We start from the raw sequence: 21748 nt of genomic DNA, 5'->3' as shown, positions 1-21748 counted from the left end.
GGGTTAAGACTTTTTTTTTAATCTTTTACCAGCCCATGACACTTTCAGGTAATAACAGGGCACAAAAGAAAAAAACTAGGTAAAATGGCCAAAAAAACAGCTCACAGAAAGAGAAAACTGTCAGTTCAGGTCAAAGCTATAGAGAAAAGAGAGTAGAAAAATTGCAACACAGTGTATCTTTCAGAGAGGTTTGCTCATAGTTCCTGTAGGTTCTGTGAGTTAACTGGGCAGAGAGTACAAAGCCTGTTGGATCCTGGCACAAGTGGTTTGGGTCAGCTTGAACTTGCAGGAGAAAGCAGAGTGAGCCTGTCAGCAGGGAGAAGCTGCTGGAGCACGCAGCATGCGATGGAGCCACGTATATCTGCAACAAAGCCTCTGGGGAGAAGGAGAGAAGATAGACAGCTTTTCTACAAGCCTGGAGAGAATGTGCAGTTTGTCCTACATGGGGAGCCACTGAAAGTTGCTGAATGGAGGACAAGGTTAGAGGGAAGGTTTTGGTTTTCAAACCCTCTTATTTTTTGCAGCCATTCTGATAAATGTTAGTTTCATGTCATGTTGTTCTGTCTGTAAATCCTGCTCAATACAGAAGGAAGCACGGGGTCAGATATTTGGTGGGTTTTGGTATGCTTGCTTTCAGACAAAGATCTAAGTAGCTCTTTCACAAAGCTGTGCCCAACTTAGGTTTCCGTTTCAATATTCTGTTAACTCCTGATACGCACATTTCCAAAGAGAGTAAATCGTAATAAAATAGTGTAAAACCAAAGCTCTCATTCATTGAAATTAGTGAGGACATTCCTACTGACTTCAAAGTCAGGAACAGGCCTTTGAGGGAAATCTGGCTTCTTTTAAAGGACAGTGTTTAGTGAAAGGACTATAAATTTACTGTTCAGGCAAACTTACTGAATGATCAGTTCTGATTCCTTCTTGATATTAAAGATCAGCAAAATGTTTTTCTGTGCTGCCAGAGCGCATCTGAGGTAGTACTTGGGAGGTGGATGTAGTGATGTGTTGCCAATGTTTTAACAAGTAACTTTCTTTCTCTGTGATAAATGATGCATTGTGGCAGAACAGGATTGCATATACTCTGTTTTTCTATTTAAATGCAAAATATTAATCAGAAAAACCCTTTAATAATTAAGAAAATTACATGCAACCTTATCCTGAGAGTGTCTTTTCTGTGCTGAACTCTGTAATGAATGCAAGTAATGAGCTGATAATGAACAATGAGTCATGCTATTATACCCCCAAATTAATTAGCCATTTTAAAATTCTTTGCTTATATTGTATACTAGTTGGTGAAAATTTTAGGATTCAGTTTTAAATCAAGTTGTGGAATGAGATTAAGGAGTTTGTGGAGCAGCCTTCTGCATACTCCTGTGCCTTCATCTGTCCTGCAAGCCCAAGTAATCAAGCTTTTTATACTATATCCCATGTCTGAGAAACAGACAGGTTATGATACCTAAGATGCCTACTTTTCACCATACAAACATTTATTGGAAGGAAGCTCTGGAAGTCATCTGGTCCAAGCCTCTGCTCAGAGTGGGACTATCACCAGCACTAAGCCACTTGTGGCTTTGCCTAGCCAAGTCTTGAAAACCTCCAAGGAAAAAATTCCACAGCCTTTCTAAATAACCTGTGCCACCAGCACTTCACCACCTTCCTATAAAGAAGTTCATCCTGAAGTCAAGCCTAAACTTTCTGTGCTGCAGCTTGTGGCTTTTGCTTGTTGTTGATTCATCTGACACTACTGAGAAGACTTTGCTTCATCAGCTTTGTAAGTAGCCTTCAGGTTACAATAGGCAGCTATTTGGTCAGAGTGTTTGCTCAAGATAGAATTAGCCAAACAGAATATATTTTATGTTAATTGCAAATGACAACTGCATGGAACAAGTGTTTGGTATGGTAGATTATGTCTGTTTGAGGAACACCTTAAATCAGTATACGTGTGCTATGACTTTTTCTGCTGAAAGGGAGCATGGAGGACCCCTGTTCCTCTCCTTTAAGAAATATATGTGTGTCTCTGTTGAAGCAGATGCTGACAAATAGTAAATCTGGCACACACAAAGAGAGATAAAACTACTTCGTATTTAGAGCAGTTGTGACAGACAGGTAGCAGATTTGTTATACGCTTTTGATGATGCTAATAAACTGCTGTCACTATTTGCCTGCTAAAATACTCATGCAACTACTGTAAAAGCAGGTTGCTTCAAAATCATCCTTTCAGAAGACAATAAAACTATTACTGCAGCGTTACAAATATGCTTGGACTCACAGAATCACAGAATCATTGAGGCGGGAAGGAATCTCTGGAGATCGTCTAGTCTAACCCCCTGCTTGAAGCTGCGCCAACCAGATCAAGTTGCTCAAGGCCCTGTCCACTCAGATTTTGAATATCTCGAAGAATGGAGACTCCACAGCCTCTCTGGATAACCTGTTCCAGGGTTAAACCACTCTCACAGTAAAGAAGTGTTTTCTGATGTCGAAGTTGAATTTCCTGCATTTCAATTTGTGGTCATTGCTTCTTCTCCTTTCACTGGATTCCACTGTGGAGAGTCTGGCTCCATCTTCTTTACACTCTCCCATTTATTGGGAGTTGATAAGCTCCCCTGTGTCTTCTTTTCTTGAAGCTAAACAATGCCACCTCTCACAGTCTCTCCTCTTCTCCCCTCATCTCTCCAGACCACTAGGTGAGGTGGAATCTCAAACTTTTGGGATCCAAAATCCTTTTTTCACTGCTCACAAGGGGTGAAATACAGAAAGAGAGAGAGAAAAAAACAACTCCCTGCTTAGAGGTCAATTACTTTTGCTCTGTTAAAGTACCATAATAGTGTTTACACATTATAGAAGGGAATGGAGGCAGAGGGAGAGAAAGTCCCAGATTCATCTCGCTTAGCTTCAGGTACCCACCTGAGACTTTCAAGTTAGGAGCCTTCTCTGAGTTAGGTGCCTCAGCTGTCTGTACAGGCAGAGTGTAAAAAGTGACCAGCAACATCCAAAGGCAATTTTTCCCCCACCTGACAGCCTCCAGCGGCACATCATTCTTGCTCATAATTCATATGCACTGATTTGACACCTACAGTTAAAGCAAATGGATCTGAGCTAAAGGGAGGCATACATAGATGCAGTGATGACTATATCCAAAGGTTGGAGTATGTCTGTACCATATAAGTGAGTGGTAGCAAAATAAATATTAATAGTTATTTTAGAAATTGGACTAGAATCTGTATGCTTATTAAAGCTAGTAACTGCAAATCTGAGATATTGCGACACCTGGAGTGGAGTATTTGTACTTCCTGCTGTGTAATAGCATTCCTGTAAAATATGGAATACCCACAACACCAGTTTTTAACTAATATGCAGCTCTTTGGCAGAACCTAACTTCTAATATGGTAAATAAATAAGCTAGTGGACAGACTTTAAGAAATCTGGAACAGCAGAGTCAAATGCAGCAGGGTTGCAGATAAGGAAACTGCTTCTCAGTGTCCTTCTATCCTCAGTTTCACAACTACAGAAAATATACAAGAAGCAGAGCTCAGAAAGCAAGACTGTCTTCCTCTAGGCAGAAAGAATTACTGATCTCAGCCCTATTCTATAGCATACAGCTCCAAAGGCCCACATCTGGGGAAAAAAAAAAAAAGAAAAAGAAAAAGAAAAGTAATATTGATGTAAACTCGTTTGAGCAAAAGAGCATGGTTGGTACTATATAGGGTGAGATCAGTCCCCACCACAGGTACATCAGCTACTGCACTAAACCAGGTTCTGCTCCAGTTTAATGAACCTTAACCAGTTTATTAAAGAGCTCGTATACTCAAACAGATGCTACTCATTAAATGTAAGAAGCTGACTATTAGGTAGCTAAAACCATGGCAGCCATTTTCCAGCTTTTCAAGGGAGGGCTTGGATAGCTCTAGAGGCTTGGGGAAGGCAGTCAGGGGGGCTGACTTTTGAATGAAATTATTTTCACTTTCTTTTTAACTGATAATCCAAATTCACCTAGTGTTTTCCTCCATTCCCCTTCAGATTCTCTTTATCAGAGTTGCTGTTCATAATCAGTCTCAGGCTGGTGAAAGCCAAATAATGCTCTGGTGGTTCACTGTGCACTCCGTGAACAGATGCTGCATAACACTGCTCTTTGCTGCTGCTCAGGCTTTGCTGGCCTCTCCTCTTTACAGTTCTTCGAAGGCAATTGGATAAAAACAACATTCTGCAAAGACTTCTCTATTCTGTATTCAAGGAAATGCCATAATTGTAATAGAATAGTGCTTTACGCTGGATGCAGCTGTGAGGTAAAGTGAGAAAATTCCTTCTCCTCTGCTGCCAGAGTGCATTTATTTTACAGTTAACAAGAAGTACTTATAGCAAGACATAAAACAGAGAAGGACTTCCCCATCTACAAAATAAAGGTTAATCAAATGTTGTAAACTGAAAAACAAGGTAAATATTTTAATGCTATCCCAGATGCACTAAGTGAAGTGGAAGAGACTATTCTCATTGCTGTTCTCAGGAAGAGCAGTATTTGCTCTGCTTACTCAGCTTGAACACATTTCAAGCTGCCGTTGATACGCTGTGGGGAAACATGAATTGAAAACATTGGTGTTCAAGGCTGCAGCATTTTTCTCCAGCTTCCCAAGGAAACCTCAGAGCCAAGCAGCTCTTTTTAGTGGTGTTGCACAGCCACAAGAGAGATGGCACTCAACAGGAGCTGTGGGCCTTACGGCCATTAAGATACAACAATCTTTTAGGAAAACTGTTTCCCAATCCTTTCAGCCAGCTTTCCTTTTACGTCATTAGCATTCTGCCCTCTACTGGACACAAACGTATGTAGTTTACGTAGTTCGATACAGTTAATTAAATCTGTACCTATATTGCACAAAAATAGCCTTACTTTTATTCCCTTTCATCTTATCTTGTTTGAGAAATGTTACCTAATTGCATGCTTTCCAGTCAACAGAAAATTGTATCTTCTCTTGCATACAGGGCAATTTTTCAGCTTTTCTGATCTAGTATTGGACTACGTTCTTATTGTTTTGTCAGCTGTTTGTCTAGAAGACCTTCCATATATACTTTTGTGCACATGGCTGTTTGTAAAGAATATCATGCCTTTTTAACAAGTACCTTTATTCAGTGAACTATTCTCCTTTAATAACAAAAATCTGTGTTTAGAATACAGCCACTTTTTTGAGCCATGGCAGTGGCTCACTGCAGGATGTCAGATATAGCATAGACATTGAATAGTTACTGTCCTTTTCTCAGAAACAGATGAAGGGCAGAAATGGAAAATATTTAGCAATTCAACTACAACAGTGTGGCAAAGAAGAAGCTAACAGAACCCTTAACCAGAAGGTCAACAGACTGAAAACAATTTATTGTCTGCTGCATAGTCTCGGGCAGCATTATGGGCCAGGTCATATTTAAGGTCAAGCAATCAGTGACTCACCTGAATTTATAATCATGAATAACTATGTGTATTCATACATACGTCTCTAAAGAAAAAGGAAGAATTTACAGACCTGGTACATCCTCAAAGGATGGGCACAAGAGAAAGGGGCCATTTTTGAAGGGATGTTTTGCTTTCACAGATAAATGGCTCAAAAGGCCTCATGAGCAGCGTATGAATTAGGCATGAAGAGGTATAGAAAATTTTAGGAGTTGTCATAGGGGCTGCAAGGTCAGAAGCAGAAACAGGAGTCTGATTTCCACCTGCATGAGCACAAAAAGCAGAGGCGAATTAATAAAGATCTCCTTCATGGGAAAAGAAGATTTCCAGACTTACAGGAATATTTGTCTGTAAACAAACACACACTCAACCAAACAGCAAAAAATACCAACCCTGTCTCCTCAACTACATACTCTCCAAACACTGCAGAACATTTACTATGAATTGAGAAACCTGGAAGGGTAACACAGCAGGACGCAAGCAATCCAGGAGATTTCTGGAGTGCATTAATGATAACTTCTTAACAGAAGTGATTGAGGAGCTGATGGGGGGGGGGGGGCACTGTGCTGCACCTCATACTTCCAAGCAAGGAAGAAGTAGTAAGGGACAGGAAGTTTGGGGGCAGCCTTGGCTGCAGTGACAATGAGATGGAGTTCAAGCTCATGAGGGAAATAAGGCAAATGAGATCACAACCCTGAACTTCAGAAGAGCAGGCTTTGGCATGTTCAGGGACCTGCTTGGCAGAATCCCCTGGGAGGTGCAAACTATAACACAGCCCATAACTCTAGAATTATAAAAATATCATCCTAATGTATGATACTCCACTACTATCTTTTTTGAGATAAAATACAGCTAATATGAAAACTGCTCCTTCAGCACATCTTCCAGTGCCCTGTGCCTCTGCATATGGGCATAAGGGGATGAATGCTGGGGAATCCTCTATATCCAGTGGTTTAGTAGCATTACATGTTTGAAACAAAATTTTACTGGTGCAACATAGTGCTCTGCTGGCTCCACTTACAGTGGCTTAGCCTGTACCTGTTAATTTAAGCGAATAAGAGAGCATTTTTATCCTGGCATAACTGCATCTGTAGCATGGGATATGAATTTATCAGAGATAATTGAATGGGAACAAACTTGTGGCTACAAAAGTCCATAATCTGCTCCCAGTTTAACTGTAGTTCCTGATAAATCCATTAGATGCTGGAGATGAGCAACAGAATTTGGCCAGAAGCTTCTTGTTTTGCTTTTCTGCAGTGCACAGGTATATGTGGTAAAGGCAAGCTTCTACTCCAGCCTCCTTGAAGTTCAGGTATTTGCTTAGCCTTTAGACTTTTGTTTTACTGGAATTAAAATCCTGATTCTTCCTTACTGGGTTTTGCTGACACTTTTTGTAAACAGATTTCTTGTGTCTCAGATCCTGTGCTAAAGCAGCAAGTATTTTGGGCTCTGTGTATTACTGTTTGGTATGTGACAGTGGAAACAAGATGCAAGTTCAAGGCTTTATGTCTGGTATTGCATAGTAATACAGTAAAGAAACGGTAAAAATTTGTTGTTATATTTGCAGCACTTTTAGCTTAGTAGAAATTGAACTGTTGACATTAGAAATCTCTTAAGAATACAGATCTTCTGCAACATAACAAGGAAATGTTGTCTAGAATTTTTAAATCGTGCAGACTGCTTATGCATTTATAAAGTACATCCATTGATGATGTACCTTGCACCATCCCTAATGATTAACACTGTTTGGTTAACATTACACTTTTAATGTAATATTACAAGATAAAGGTTATCAAACATTCACTTTGCAAGTATGTAGAAGAACATTGCCTGTTGTCAATGGTGCCTTTATATGGACATTTCATGCTAGATTTGAAATCTAAATGTAAACTTAGTCAGGCACTTCAGGGCTTGTTGCTTTTACTTCATACATAAAACATACTCCTTTTCTCCAAGAAAACCATTCAAAACCTTGTGCCTGATACAGACAATGGTGGGTTCTCCTAGCAGATTTCCATTTGTTTCCCACTATTAGTAATTTAGTGCCAAAAGTCTTAATACGGACAACAACTATCAAGTCAAGATCATAAGCTTGGATTATATATAGGATTTTAACAAGGATTTTCATACAACATTTGCATTTAGCAAAAACGAAATCCACATTGTGATAGATGCTCTTTATGGCAAAGCTTTGTAAAAATTCCAAAATAAAATTCCAAAATTGGATGTGAAATAATTTTTTTAATGGCTAGAAGGAAAAACACTATAAAATGTATGCACTTCTAATCCACAGAAAAGAAGAATTCAAGCAACTCTTAAATGTTCTTGTGAATTGTCGCAAACTGGTATAAAAGCCTGAAATTAAAGGGTCTGAGACTGTTTGGTCAATGACTTGTTTCATCAATGACTAGTCATTGCCTCCAAATGAGCAAAACCAAATCACCTCAGCTGAAGATGTAATTCTTTGAGAGCAAAAATTGATGGGGTTATGTCTGATGTCATGCTGGCACTCACTATTAGGACTGTGATTTCTGTCATAATATAAATCCTGATAATTTAAGGAGCCACAAATATATGTAGGAGGAGGCCTGGGGACAGAGACTAAGTTTAGATAGCCTCATCTCCAACTGCCTCAGGGACCTACCTCAGAATCTACCTGCCCACCTACTGAGTCAGGGATTGTGTTTTTGTATATTGTCTCCTGTAACCCAGATGCTCAGGCAACCAGAGTTTTGCCCAAGACGGGTTATGGTAGTTTTCAGCAGGGCCTTCCTGCATTCAAGGTGCTTCAAATTTTTGCACAAAGGCAAGAGGATGGTGAGTTTTCATTCATATATCTGGTGGCTGTGTAACCTTCGTCCAAAATGGGAATGGTATTAGTACCATCTAAAAGCCGGTCAGAGTTCTGGAAGATTCACAACAGGCTTTAGGAGATTCTCTACTTGGCACCTTACTTCATCTCCGTTGCTGCTCTGCTTTCTCACCACTTCTCTTCCTGCCTCCTCAACCATTTTCTCACCCATCTCACCCATCTTCTTCTCATCACAGGCTCAGGTCCACTGTCTTGGCCTTTTGTCTCCTTTCAAGCTGGAAGCTGACGTTGTCTTGAAAGGATGTGCAGAGATTCCCCAAGCTGATTTGTGTCTGAAACTAGGGAAATTTAATTTGATATTTGGAGTTTTAATAAAAAGCCCTTCTATAGACTCACAGAAATTAGTTTTGGCTTAGTATAAAATAGAGTCTGTAAATTAAAAGAAAGGAAGTATAGTAACTATTATATGTGACAAATCAGACATAAGAATAGGAGAAAAAATAATGGAAGTCTATTTTGATAGACACCCTATCTAATTACTAATTGTTTTTAAAAGATGCATAAAATTCCATTGCATTCAAGCTAATAAGAGCTTAATTTATCTAATTAAATTTGCCCTTTAACTGTGCTAAATTAATAAGCCTTGGTTTCATTCTTATGTTCCTCTTTTTGACAGTATACGTATATTTTAGAGTCAAGATCCTGTTAATTATCTGTTTACTTAGCTCTTTCTGGGTTTCATATGCCACATACCAGCATGATATTCAAATGCCAGTCAGCTTTTGAGAATATTTGTGAGTATAATGAGTATACGAAGCCAAATTTAGGCCTGCAAGGCATTTGATTCCACAGTTCCAACAAGTCAGGTTTCTCCTCAACAGGACTGCTGGTAGTGGTATGGCCTGCATTTTTCCTCAGGGATGCCTTGAGTTGTAAATGCATTTGCATATATCAAAGTCTTTCTTTCATTAATATCTTCTGGGAATTTTACTGTTGGCTTAATTATTGCAGGATGATATTCATGATCTATAAAACTTTGATCAGAATACCTGGTAAACCATGTCTGCAGATTATGAATATGATGAATTTTGTGCACTTGAATATCAGATACTATTTCATAACAGACATATCAAATGCAAAGAGTTGGGGGTAAAAGCTGATACTGTTATCTCTCTACAATCTCCAGTATATCCCAAATTCTGAGAACTGAAAATTAAGTTTTATGATTGCCATCCACTCGATCTTCACTCTCATCACTCTGAGTGCAATGGCAGCACTGTCACAACATATGCTCACTCTGTCTTTAAGTTAAAACTGCCCTGTAGACAGACACTCAGTCTATTACAAAGATGGGCCATCGTATCTGCTAAATTTCTCAGCCTCTTGTGTTATGCTTGTGATGCAGTCTAACACTATGCTTTCAGGTAACCATTCACTTAGCCCACAGAACTCATCTATCACCTAATTGTTGTAAGACCCAAGGTGACAATACTGACAAGCCTTACAAAAGATGGTCCTCGAAGTACACAGGCTTGGTTTCTCATGGAATACACCTGTTTCGATATTGTGGACTGTTGGTTTTCCTCACTCATTTTTCTATTAATCTAAAAGGGAGACCTTGAAGCTGGCTACATGTTAAGGTGGATAACCAGTCAGATTCTTAGGTATGTGCATGTAGCTGACAATATTTGATCAGGATCACAATAAAGTGATTCAGAATTTTTTACAGCCTGCATTATCTGATCTTCATTTAACCAGACTCCCTGTTAGTAAAGTCTTCTCTCTCTACCTGATTCCTGAATATTCCACTGGTGATTTACTCATCTATCCAAGACTTCTCTTATCCTTAGAATATACAGAAAAAATCTAAGGATCCTATTTGAGAATTGTGTTTTTGAAGGACTGATTTGTATACTGTACAGATGAGATCTTAAATAGGAACTATTGCAAGTACAGTAATGTTTATAGATATAGATGTATGTGTGTGTAGGTATATACACACAGAGAGGCATGAGCCATTTTGAAATGATTGCATAAAACAGTTAAAAATAGTATTCTGGGCTTAATATCATGTAAAACCTTGAGTAACTTACTAATTAGATATTATTCACACTGCAGTACCAATTTCCATTGCAGACTTCCTTCCAAGACATGTCTGATAAAGATAATTATTATGGTAATGATAACCAAGCTGTAAACATAGCATGATGAGTTATGAATAATACAGTGCACAATATAAAATTATTAATTGCCAGTTGGAGTTTTTCTTTCTGTTTGTAGGACTTAGTGAAAAGATTCTTTCAAATGAGATCAGAGCCAGGTTTAGGCTTCTCAGCAATTCAGGTAAAATACAACTGATGGGAATGAAAAGTAGTTTCTTTCCATGTTTACTCTCACTTGTTATTTCCTGGAGTATAAGACACCTTCCTGTTGCTGGGATTCATAAGGTTCTCTCACAGTTAGTCCTCTCCAAAGCCACCTTCTTTTTTTCTGTGAAAGCTTTCCCAACCTGTTTCCCACAAAATTACCCCTACTTTTATACTGTCCTGGACTGCCAGCAGAATGGGATGGGGAAAAATGAAAGATTTTCCTTACATAAATCTCAATATACCCTTCAGAAAAGACACTAACATTCACAGACTTCCTTTTCTGTGGGAGGCTAGATATCTTGGCTTCTCAAGAAAAAAATTGCTCATTATGTTTTTCATTTTCCTGTCCCCACAATGCCAGCTCGCAGTCTTGCATTCGTATTGTTTGGAAAGTCACTGAAAAAATTTAAAAGTGCTTCTCTTTCTTTCTTTCAAACTTTTTAGAGCTGACTTGTTAGTCTGTGAGTTTTCTAACCTGGCCTTCATGTTTGGTGATGCTCTAGATTAACTGACTCTCTAGCTAGAATAATTTGCATTCTTTGCTTTAATAAAACTTTACTATGACTGACCTTGTATGATGTGTCATCTAGTACATTTTGCACTTGAAATTGTTTGGGAACTTTTGAATTAAACATGCCAATCACACTGTTTTCCCAAGCCTGCAGCGTAGCAACACATCAGGCTTTCGGTCAAGCCTGAAGGAGTTACTAAATATCCTGAGAATTAAGAACCTTAAGCAGCAACCACCATGTGGCAAAAGTGTTCTACAGTTAGGAGGAATTCTTTAGTACATTGGCACTCCTTAGGAACACACAAGGAAGGATGAAGAATTCCTGATTTATGATACCTAAAAAGGAAAGGGGTATGCCCAAACAGAAAAGTTTTAAGGTAGTGAGTTGAGTAAGCTAGTCCAAAGACTAGTTAGTTCAGTTCTCATTTTGAAAGCTAAGATTTTAAATAGCTAAATCGGAACATGATGTCAGCCTGCAATAGGCATAAATGAAAGTATTTGCTAGAGACCTGAACTTTGACCTTTTGTAGGGGTATACTTTAAAATATAACCTTGTTCTTGAGGACACCTCTGATCAGGAGGAAGAGAATTTTTCTCCTAAAGTTGAAGTCAACACAGGCATTATGAATTTATTTACACGATAAAAAAGTTTGGTCTCTCCATCTAGAAAAACAAGTTATGCTTTTTTTGCATTTGCCAAAACTTCCTTTGAGAATGGGAAACAGGAAAGAACGTTCCATTAATGAGATTGACTCCTGCTATCCGAATCTGATAAGGTGATTAGTAGCCACCTTAGGTATGCCCCTTCTGTTTTCTAAGTCACTTTTCCCTTGGATCTTTGGAAGTAGGTTTGGAATCCGCATAAAATTCTCCATATTCTTCTCTGTGCTTAGTATTTTTCTTACCTTTTTACTCTTGAATACAATAATTACAGCTGACACATTTTATCTGTAGTTGCGGTTCCTCTGTGTGTATGTGCACGTGAATATAAAACATAACTCTAAATACTAGATTCAGGTTCAAAAAAGTGTTGGCTTTTTTGGCCAGAATAAATGTGTCCACTTTTCAAGCCTTTAGGAAGGGGCAAAGTCTATCATGCAAAGGATTTAAAAGTACCTAAGGGAAAATAGTTTTTAGATAAGGAGCTAGCTTTTCTAAGTACAGCTTCTCTATTTTCTAAAATATATAAGGGAAGTAATTTCTATATAGAAATTCATCAGACTTTTCCCATTTATTGAGTTCCCTAACTGAGTAAGTACTGAAGCTAAAGTACAGAGAAGATGATAGATTAGAACTGATTTAAACTTGACTATAAAAACTTTGGGGCAGGGAGAGCATTTTCCCATTTGTTTCACAGCCACTAGAACAATGGAGAGCACTCAGCTGCACACAGCCCAGGATGGCACTGAATAACAGGCGTACATTTCAGCCAAAGATCCTTCTTCCAGCTCTTCATCAGAACCAGCTTGCCAAGCTTCCAAGCTCAATGCAAGATTCATTTGTTTCACGTGGCTTTTAAGGGGGTGTTTTAAGCAAAGCTTTTCAGTTCATTTTGTTTGCCAGATTCAGATGCAGTATCATACCTTTTGTATTACTGTTCCACCTGGATTTTCTCAGCCTAAATAGCTATTGAAGTTATGGTAACTGGGGATGTTTAAAAATTGAAATATACTGCATCAATCAACACTGCGTAAATAAGTAGATACCTTACAAAGAACTTGGGATAGCTTACAAATGATGGAACCGAGATTAAAAGGCAATTTATGAACAATAACTTTGAAATTATTCAAATTACAGTACATTTTTAACTTAAAATTATTTAAAATTTAATTAATTAATTTAAAATAAATTTTTAATTTAAAGTACAGTACATACTACAGTACATTTTTAATTCTTTTGTACAGTTTTGTTTTAAATTGCCAGCCTGGGGGAAGGTCATTGTCCCCCTTATGGGATTGGACTGCAAGCAGAGAGATGGCTTGTCAGCACAATTTTCCTCATATTCACTTCAGTTTATCTTCTCCTTTTCTGTTTAATTTCATTCTATTAGTCTTCCCCGTGGTAGAAGGCTCTCCATGCAAGCAGCTAATGGACACATATCCTCTTATATTCTTGAAAGCCCCAACCTTGTGATGTGAGAGTAGCATATTAGTATCTCAATGAGAAAAAGCTATGGTGAGAGCTGGGAGGTTAAGTATCTCATTTCTGCTCCTTGACAGCTGATTATCATGCCTGAATTAGGGATTTAGGAGTACTACAGGCATTGGGGGCAGGAGCAGGCCCTGATGACATGAGGGAGAACTTAAGGTATTCCAGGTTGGCAGGATGTGCTGAGCTATACTATGTGGAAATGAAAATAATGATGTAGGACGCAGATCCTAGAAAACTAGGTCTTACCAGTTCTGAGGCAAAAATTGTTCATTACATGTGGACATCCTGTGTTTTTCTACTGAGCTATGAAACCTCCACTCATCCCATGACTATAGTACATGGACTGCTGGTGAAATGCAGATCATCTCAGGGTGAAATGTGGCAGAATCTGGGGATGACCAGGTCCCTCGCAGGCAGGCTGAGCTCAGAGCCAGCTCCATGTGCCTTATTACTGCTTACCTTGATGCAGACTGCGAGCTTGTTCTGAGCTTCTGTGAGTTCTTGCAGAAAAACAGATCTGGGGACTGACTCCTATCTCTAGTCACTAATATATTTGCAAACAGGTGGGTTGTTTTCAGGTCCTGTTCCCTGCAAATGTCTGCAGTGCCAAACTACCACAGGTGGTATCAGCTCTCCCCATGTTGTGTTGATATTGAGGTGGTCATTAAGCAAGCTACCTTTGCTTAACGCTGTCTGGGGACAAGCACCTTATGCAAGTTTCCTGAGGCAGACTGCTAATGCCTTAGGAATACTAATAGTAGGAGTGGTAGTGGTTGACAGGCCGTGTGGGTACAAAGAAGTACCTCACCACCACAGATAGCTCTTCCAGACATATTCTTTACACCTGCTGTGAGAGAAGGCAGAAAAGTGAACTATCTGAGGCGCAAATCTGGTCTTAGTGAGATTACAGTGCTGTTTGCTTCATCTATACTTTTCTACCATCTATACTTTTCTACCACCTCCTTCTACCAAGGAGCTCTATTTTCCACGCTGCTGTTTTTATCTGATGGAGTTCATCTGAAAACCATGGTGTGTGAGGTGGAGAAAGAAAAGAACTGCAAAATAGTTGTTCCAAATATATCCTCTGTTTTACGTAGGATCTAAAGATTTTCTGCAAGAAAGAGGAATGTAGAGCAAGTCTAGGATATGTTTGATCATGATTTAAAAATCTAGATTTCTCATTTCATGGTGATAGGGTTACTTTTTTACCTATCTTGCTGAGAAAGCCAATACTTACTTAGTCATGAACTGGAGTTTACAGCAAGAGTGATTATAGTTTTACATTATGTGGCTGCATTAAGACATACCCTAAATACTTTGCTTCTGCATAGCATAAATATTCTGGAAAGGGTGCAAATGTACACCAGTCAGAAGTATGGAGACTTTTAGATACAATGAAAAGCTTAATGTAAGGTTTGAGGAAAGGTCTAAGATCTGAGAGGAGCTCTATATAGATTCCAACATGGACTACTCATTATGGTTAAAAGTGGTATACTTCTTTTCCTTGTTTTGACTTCCTAGAAGACGACAATTCATAGGAATTCTGTTTCTGGTATGCTGTTAGAATATGCCTCAATAAGATTCTAGAAAACTTAGCTAAAAATGGGCGTAGATGCTCAGTTCCTGTCATGCTTCCTCATATGCCTGGATTTCCAGAAAGGAATTTTCTCTCTAGGCATGTTCGGCAGACGTATTTGCTTCTATGCGTTTGATGAAGTAGAAATTCTTTGGTTTCGAACTGAGTTTTGGCTACTGAAGAGTATTTGTAATGCGCACAGTGAAACCAAGGACATAAATTTGAGAAAAAAGGAAAAGAACAAATACTGCAGTTTGTTCTAGAAGAAAGTATTTGGAAGTCTTACAGCAAATCTAATACAGTTGTGATTTTTTCTGTTGTATTTGTGAAACTGTATAATGCTGGTTGTGCAGAATTCTTGCTTTCTCCTTTGGTTGTGAGCATAACAGATCTCAGTTTATTTGAGAAAAAAAAAGATTGCTTAGTCTCAACTGAATCCACTCTCCAAGTGCCTGCAGCACTTTTCTTTGCAGTTCATGGGCAGCTAAAGTAAAACATCTTTTGTAGGAACTATTTGTTACCACTCAGTTTCACCAAATGTTTACATGTGCTGTTCTTTAGCATATGAATAACCTCAACCATGTTGAGTCAAAGGATCACACACATACTTAGCTTGACACGTGTTAAGCAGTAACTGAACTGGGGCCTAAAATATTAGCAGTATGTTACTGGTACTGTGACACTGCATTACAGTTTTTAAGGTCTGTATTAAGTCATTTAAATTACATAAACTGCATACATCAAAAATAAATGACATGTTTTTTCTTTCACACTTTACAGAACGAGGCTCAAAAGGACATCTTGATCTCACAGAGTTAATAGGAGTTCCTCTCCCTCCTTCTGTCTACTTTATCACTGGCTATGGAGGGTTTCCAGCTTACAGCTTTGGTCCAGATGCTAACATCGGCCGATTGACAAGTGCTATAATACCACTGCCTTTCTACAGGGATTTCGCTATTGTAGTTACAGTGAAACCAAACAGTGATCGTGGAGGAGTGCTATTTGCAATAACAGATGCCTTCCAGAAAACTATTTACCTGGGAATGAGACTTTCACCAGTTGATGACAGCACCCAGAGAATAATAATGTACTACACAGAGCCTGGTTCCCATATTTCCCGAGAGGCTGCTTCATTTAAAGTGCCAGTGATGACTAACAGGTGGAACAGGTTTACAGTGACTGTTCAGGGAAATGATGTTGCTTTGTTCATGGACTGTGAAGAATATCAGAGGGTTCAGTTTCAGAGATCAGCTCGAGCCTTGGTGTTTGAATCTGGCTCTGGTATATTTGTTGGTAATGCAGGAGCCACAGGACTGGAAAAATTCACAGTAAGTACTGTCTGAGATATTCACTTGTCTCAGTGTTGTACATATGTACTGTCTATCCAAGAAATTCTACTTGCAATGGTTACATCCCAAATTAGGTTACAAATTATATAACCTATACTTTCCATACCAGGCTGGTGTTCAGGCAGTGCAGATATATAAAATTGGTGGTTTAAAATGCAGATGTTCCTAGGACCTCAGAAGTTTATTAACGGTCTGGCTATAGACCTCTGTGCTCAGTCTGAGTAAAGGGAAATTCAAAGTAAATGTATCATATAACTTTATATGCCCTTCATCTGGAGGGCTGATTTCAGGGTATCAGTTTGTTTAACTTCTGAGAATAGCACCTTAGTACAAAGTCAATATTTTGAACTTTTATTAGCTAGGTTATTCCACACTGAACACCAGGAAGAGAATGATATTTTGAGTTATATGCAAATCAGCCCAAGGAAGTACATCAGAGATAAAGGGAGCTGGAAGATAAAGCTACATCTATAATTTATATATTACTTGAAGCTTATCGGACGCTCTAGAAAAACAGAATAGGCCTAACCATTACTACAAGGCTCCCGAGCCCTATGAGGTTGAGTGAAAGCATCCTCCTGCTGGGTCTAGCCTGGAATTTTCAGCTATTGAGTGTCCAAATGGAAATACAAAAGCTGCCAAAGTGCAAGATTTTGGCAAGCTGCCAAACTGAAATGGAAATGTCACACTTTTTCTCTTGTTTTTGTATCTCCTCTGTACTTCAAAACTTGTACAGTAGTTTATGAGATTACTATCTCTTCCTTTAAATTAGTAAAGCAGCAGTGCAAATCTGAGCAGATCCTTTACATTGGAAGAAGAGGATGTTCTTCCCAAAGCTCAAGTGTATTGGCAGGTTGTGAGCTTTGGTGAGCAATAAGGATAATGTACTTGTATCTTTTATCTGACTATTCCGAGCACCAGAAATACATTGATTAGTAGAAAACAAGTTGTGGAAAGAGATAGGTAGAAAAACTGCCTGGTAGTGCTACCTTTCTTAGACAGATAGGGTGAGTGGACTATTGGGAAAGCTTGATTAGTAAGTAGGAATGAGAAATATTCAACAAAATCAGAGCATTTTGGTGCTCCATGTGGAAAATATGTGTGATGATTATTGGTGGTGATTTCAGCAACTGAATCTGTAAATATGGAAATATGGTGATAGAAATGCACAGTGGATCATAACATAAGCATTTCCACTGAAACAGGCAGTTCTGTGCACTATATGGAGTACCCCAATCTGAGCCATTATCCTGTAAATGCTTCAGTACCATTAATTGTGACATGTATTCTAGGTTATTTCTTTTTGCATCATATGTTACAATTGCTTCTGGGTAGAAAAATTGAACTGTTGATTCTTCCTCAAGTTCTATCTGTATGACAAGCACTGCTTACTCTGGGTGCCCAAAACAGAAACAATTCACAGAAGATTGTTCAAATGACCAGATTATGAACGGATATGAATTCTGTGAAAATGAGACATCACTTTCAAAAAACTGCTGAAGTCTCTGATCACGCCTCCTTTCATGTGTAATTTGTCAGTGAACTGTTCAATATTTTGGCATCATTCAATATCTGAGTTGCCCATTACTGAGTTTTGAGGGAAATAGGATGGTTCAGATCACTGAGCTGTTATCTTAGATTGTCTGCAAATTCAGGAAACACCACTGCATGAGTTTCATGGTCTTTGAAGTTACAGAAATTAGAGGATAGTCAGTTGAAAAGAGAATCTCAAATCTTGTTCTCTTCTGAAATATTCTAGAAGCCACCAGAGATACTGCCTCAAAAATATTCCCTTGCTTATAATTTCCCAGTATGTCTAGGACAGGGAGTGAGAATAGCTGCAGAGAGGAAACAGTGAGCCAGAAAGCCAGGCATAGCAGCATATAGAAAGGGTAGCTACTCCTATGCTGGAGTTTGCATTTTTTATGGCATTAAGCAACAACAAGAAAGCACAATACTCTTCTGATCTCAACAGCTGTTACAGTTTTCCTTACCAAGACACAGTTTTTTTGAATCTCTCAGGGATCAAATCTTCTATGCACCTGTGACAGTACTCAGCAGATCAAACGCAACCAAAATATCTTTGCGCAGTTCTGCATCTGTCTAGAGACGAAGACTCAAACCTCACGTAAATCCATCAGTTTCTTCAAGCTCTTCTCTTCAGAAAGTGTAATAGCAAAAACCAAATATACAGAGAGTCATCAAAACAGGAAGATGCAGGTCATATGTGTTAAGTAAGTTGGCTTTTGATTTGAATACACATCTTTTTGTCCTATGTATGCATCATGCCTAACTCCAGGGGACCAAGGTTTGTAATTAGGGACTACATGCAGTTATACCCATGTAGTAAGTCTACAAATGCTACAAACATCAGAAGAGAGGCTATTTTAGTATTAGAGACCATAATGAGCAAAGGGAGGTCAAGACTAGAAGCATGAAGGCAGATCCTAAGGAGCAGAAAGAAATGTTTTTTGTGGTAATTTTGACAAACTTCACTGGAAGTTCTATTCATTTGCTATGCAATGCTTTTATTTTCTCCTGAAATGAAATGGAAAATCTTCAGATTTGTTTCGGAAGGTGAAGATGGCAGTAAAATTCTTATTTTGCTGTAAACAGAAGATCAGAGACTCAGTTAGGCCTTGGAGGAGAGGTTGGGAATAGTTAGGGCAAAAGGAGCTGCAGAGGTGGAAACTGCTTCAAGCTTGGGTAGAGCTGAGGTGATGACATGTATGGATGAACAGTGTTACAGATGACAGTAAGTAGCTAGACTTGTAGTAGATAGACAGTAGTACATAGGCAGTGAAGAACTGCAAAGATGATAGTATTCTGAGGTCTAGGCTGAGATACATGAAGTGGGCAGTGTAGAGAAATGGAAAGAACCTGGTGGGGGAGCAAGTCATTTGACACTAGGCCTCTTTTCTGCAAGAAAACTTTTATCAAACAGTCAAGGTAGTTTGTCACCAATTTGACAGCCTATGTGACTAACAGTCACAAAAACCTGATGACATGAGAAGCTAGATGAGTTGCAAAAAACTATTTAGAAGAGTTCTTTAGGGTACACTGCAACAAAAGGTGAGTTTTACATGATAGGATGAGGGCTAGGCTGTGAGTTGCAGCGTTACATAGTTAGGCTTGAAATTTAACATAGGTAAAACAAATTATCTGAGCTTGATAAAGTCTGATATGCAATCCTTCTAATAGCAGGAACACAGAAATGAATTGGATATTGTCTGTGAGTTTTTTACGATATAATTTCAATCATTGATTCTTAAAGTAATGCATATTTACATGCCTAAATAAGTAATAAATGATATTAAGAAGTGAAGGATGGAAAGTTGTTATTTTTAGATAACCCATACATAGAAAAACCCCATACTCCATAAACTCCAGGTCACTAACACCTGAGAGATATGTTTCATATCACTATAATCGTTTTTACATGTTCACTAATGCTTGCACAATTCATTGTACACACAGTTTACATATCCCATAAATTCTTTTTTTGGAAAAAAATAGAGTATTCATGATATTGCATAATATAAAGCAAATTCAGGTTTAAATTTGTAACACATTTTCCATTCCTTGTAAAAAAAATCAGCAACCATATATTTTTGAGACAGAATTTTCCATGCTTACCTTCAGCCTGAACGAACCTTGAATATGAACATTTGGAACAAATTTGGTTCACCCCCTGTGTCACTTACTAGTAGTTCCCTCCCATCCTTTGTCTCCATTTTTAGGGGTTTTCCCATGCCATCTTTGGAGTTATATTACACTTCCTAACTAGAAAGACCAGATGGCTTTATAGGCTCTGGGACAGAAACCAACGCTAAATCCTTCTGATGGGGCACTATGGATACAGAGGATGTAGCCAATCTCTTGTTATGTGGACATTTCCCTTCCCATTCCCATTTCATCCTTTATCATCTGAGAGATTCACAGTACGAAAAGGAAGGATGGGATTGGCAAGCAGATGAAAGGAAGGCACTTATGCTTCCATTAAAAAATCCAGTGTGTCTCTAGGTGAGTTTCCTATACCTTACGTTCAATCTGTACACTCACACAAAGGTATTCTTACCTCCATACATCACTGGTGCTCATGAAACTCATTGTAGTATATGGCAGATTTGCCATTTCCAAAGTTTTCTATATTCTGCAAAATGAAAACAGGAAAACATATTTACATTATAAAAATGAGCTTATTGTTATAAAATGTCATGATTTCATGCTTCAGATAATTTCCAAAGCAAGTCAGACCAAAGTTGGGGTTTTTTTTTCCTTCATACATGCTACTTAGAATATTACTTCCTTGACCTGCTTTTGTTGTTTCATGTAGGGCTCTATTCAACATCTGACAATCAAATCTGACCCAAGGGCTACTGAAGACCAGTGTGAAGATGATGACCCTTATGTGAGTATTCTCACACACTTCTTTATCTGTTCTCAGTGCCTGTATACCAGAGATTTCAAAATCACTTGCCATAGAACATTTTCAGTAAGACTAAATGTAGTATTTCTTCCTGAGAATATCCTGCAATACTTTATGTATGGGTGGAAATCTTTTTTTTTTCTTTGACTACACAGTCCCTAAAACTGTGATTTTTCAAAGAGCATCTTTTTCTTTTATCTTTGACTATATGAACTATGACATTCGTTTTTCTAAAGGCTCATTTTCATGAAATGCTTTAGTACTGAAATAAATTAACATCATAATGAAACTGAGACGTCACTTACTGAAGAAAAACGGTAACTAAGTCCTATCTGCATTAAAGTAGCCAGTTCCTTGAAGAATATACTTTTTTTTCCCCCCTCTGGACTTTTATGAACTTGTTATCATGATTTGTTTTTGCATAGGCTTCAGGAGACATGAGTGGCAATGACAGCATTCAAGAACATGAAGCTATTCCCAAGACAAAAGAAGTGCTGGCACCTTCTCATCTTCCCATAAGGGTAAATTTATTTGATTTATTCAGCCTTATCGTTGTTTAATAGTAATAACCTTTTAGATAGCGAAATCTGGATTCTGTCATTAGTTTTTCATATGGTATCTTCTGGAGGCACCTATGGGAAAAACATGCACCCAACCAAGGAAGAATTTGACTCTAGAAAATCCAGTTTAAGGCAAGATTGCGCAGAGCAGTTCATTGGCATGGTGCTCTAGCACTAATCCAAATCTAGAGAGTAACACAATGGCATACTTTTTTCCAAATGCTTTTGAAATCTCCAGGATTCTTATACTTCTACAAAAGATGTGGCTAAAATAGTCTGCTGAAGACATTCCTTTACTAAATAAATGGAGGATAACAACATTAGAATGACTGACAGTCATCAACAGCCAATGCCGCGGAAAGACTGTAAGAACAGGGCAAGAATGCAAACATGATATTCCCCCTGAATATTCTTCTGAATATAAGTGTTATGGAAGTTAGGCTTGTCGGCCACCATAACAGGGTCTGACCCTAGGTTCCCGCAGAAAAGTTCAGAGCTGAATCAAAGCAAATTAAATAATTAAATTTTAATTACATGCATGCAGTAATTACAGC

General features: G+C 38.4%; 1 protein-coding gene across 2 annotated transcripts in view; it reads left to right on the top strand.

The window, feature by feature from the left end:
- COL15A1 (collagen type XV alpha 1 chain) overlaps window positions 1-21748 on the top strand; it is a 151579-nt gene that overhangs the window by 40894 nt on the left and 88937 nt on the right. The window contains exons 3-5 of one of the 2 annotated variants that reach the window (XM_026115040.2): window positions 15637-16184; window positions 20542-20616; window positions 21060-21155. In XM_026115040.2, coding sequence (XP_025970825.1) covers window positions 15637-16184; window positions 20542-20616; window positions 21060-21155 — 719 coding nt within the window. Of the gene's footprint in view, window positions 1-15636; window positions 16185-18420; window positions 18440-20541; window positions 20617-21059; window positions 21156-21748 lie in introns of those variants that run through there. The other variant, XM_064506809.1, reaches the window with a different exon arrangement.

This window comes from Dromaius novaehollandiae, chromosome 2 (genome assembly GCF_036370855.1).
Source record: "Dromaius novaehollandiae isolate bDroNov1 chromosome 2, bDroNov1.hap1, whole genome shotgun sequence".
Lineage (NCBI taxonomy): Eukaryota > Metazoa > Chordata > Aves > Casuariiformes > Dromaiidae > Dromaius > Dromaius novaehollandiae.
Note: the sequence above shows the minus strand (reverse complement) of the source record. Positions and strands in the feature narration are given on the sequence as shown.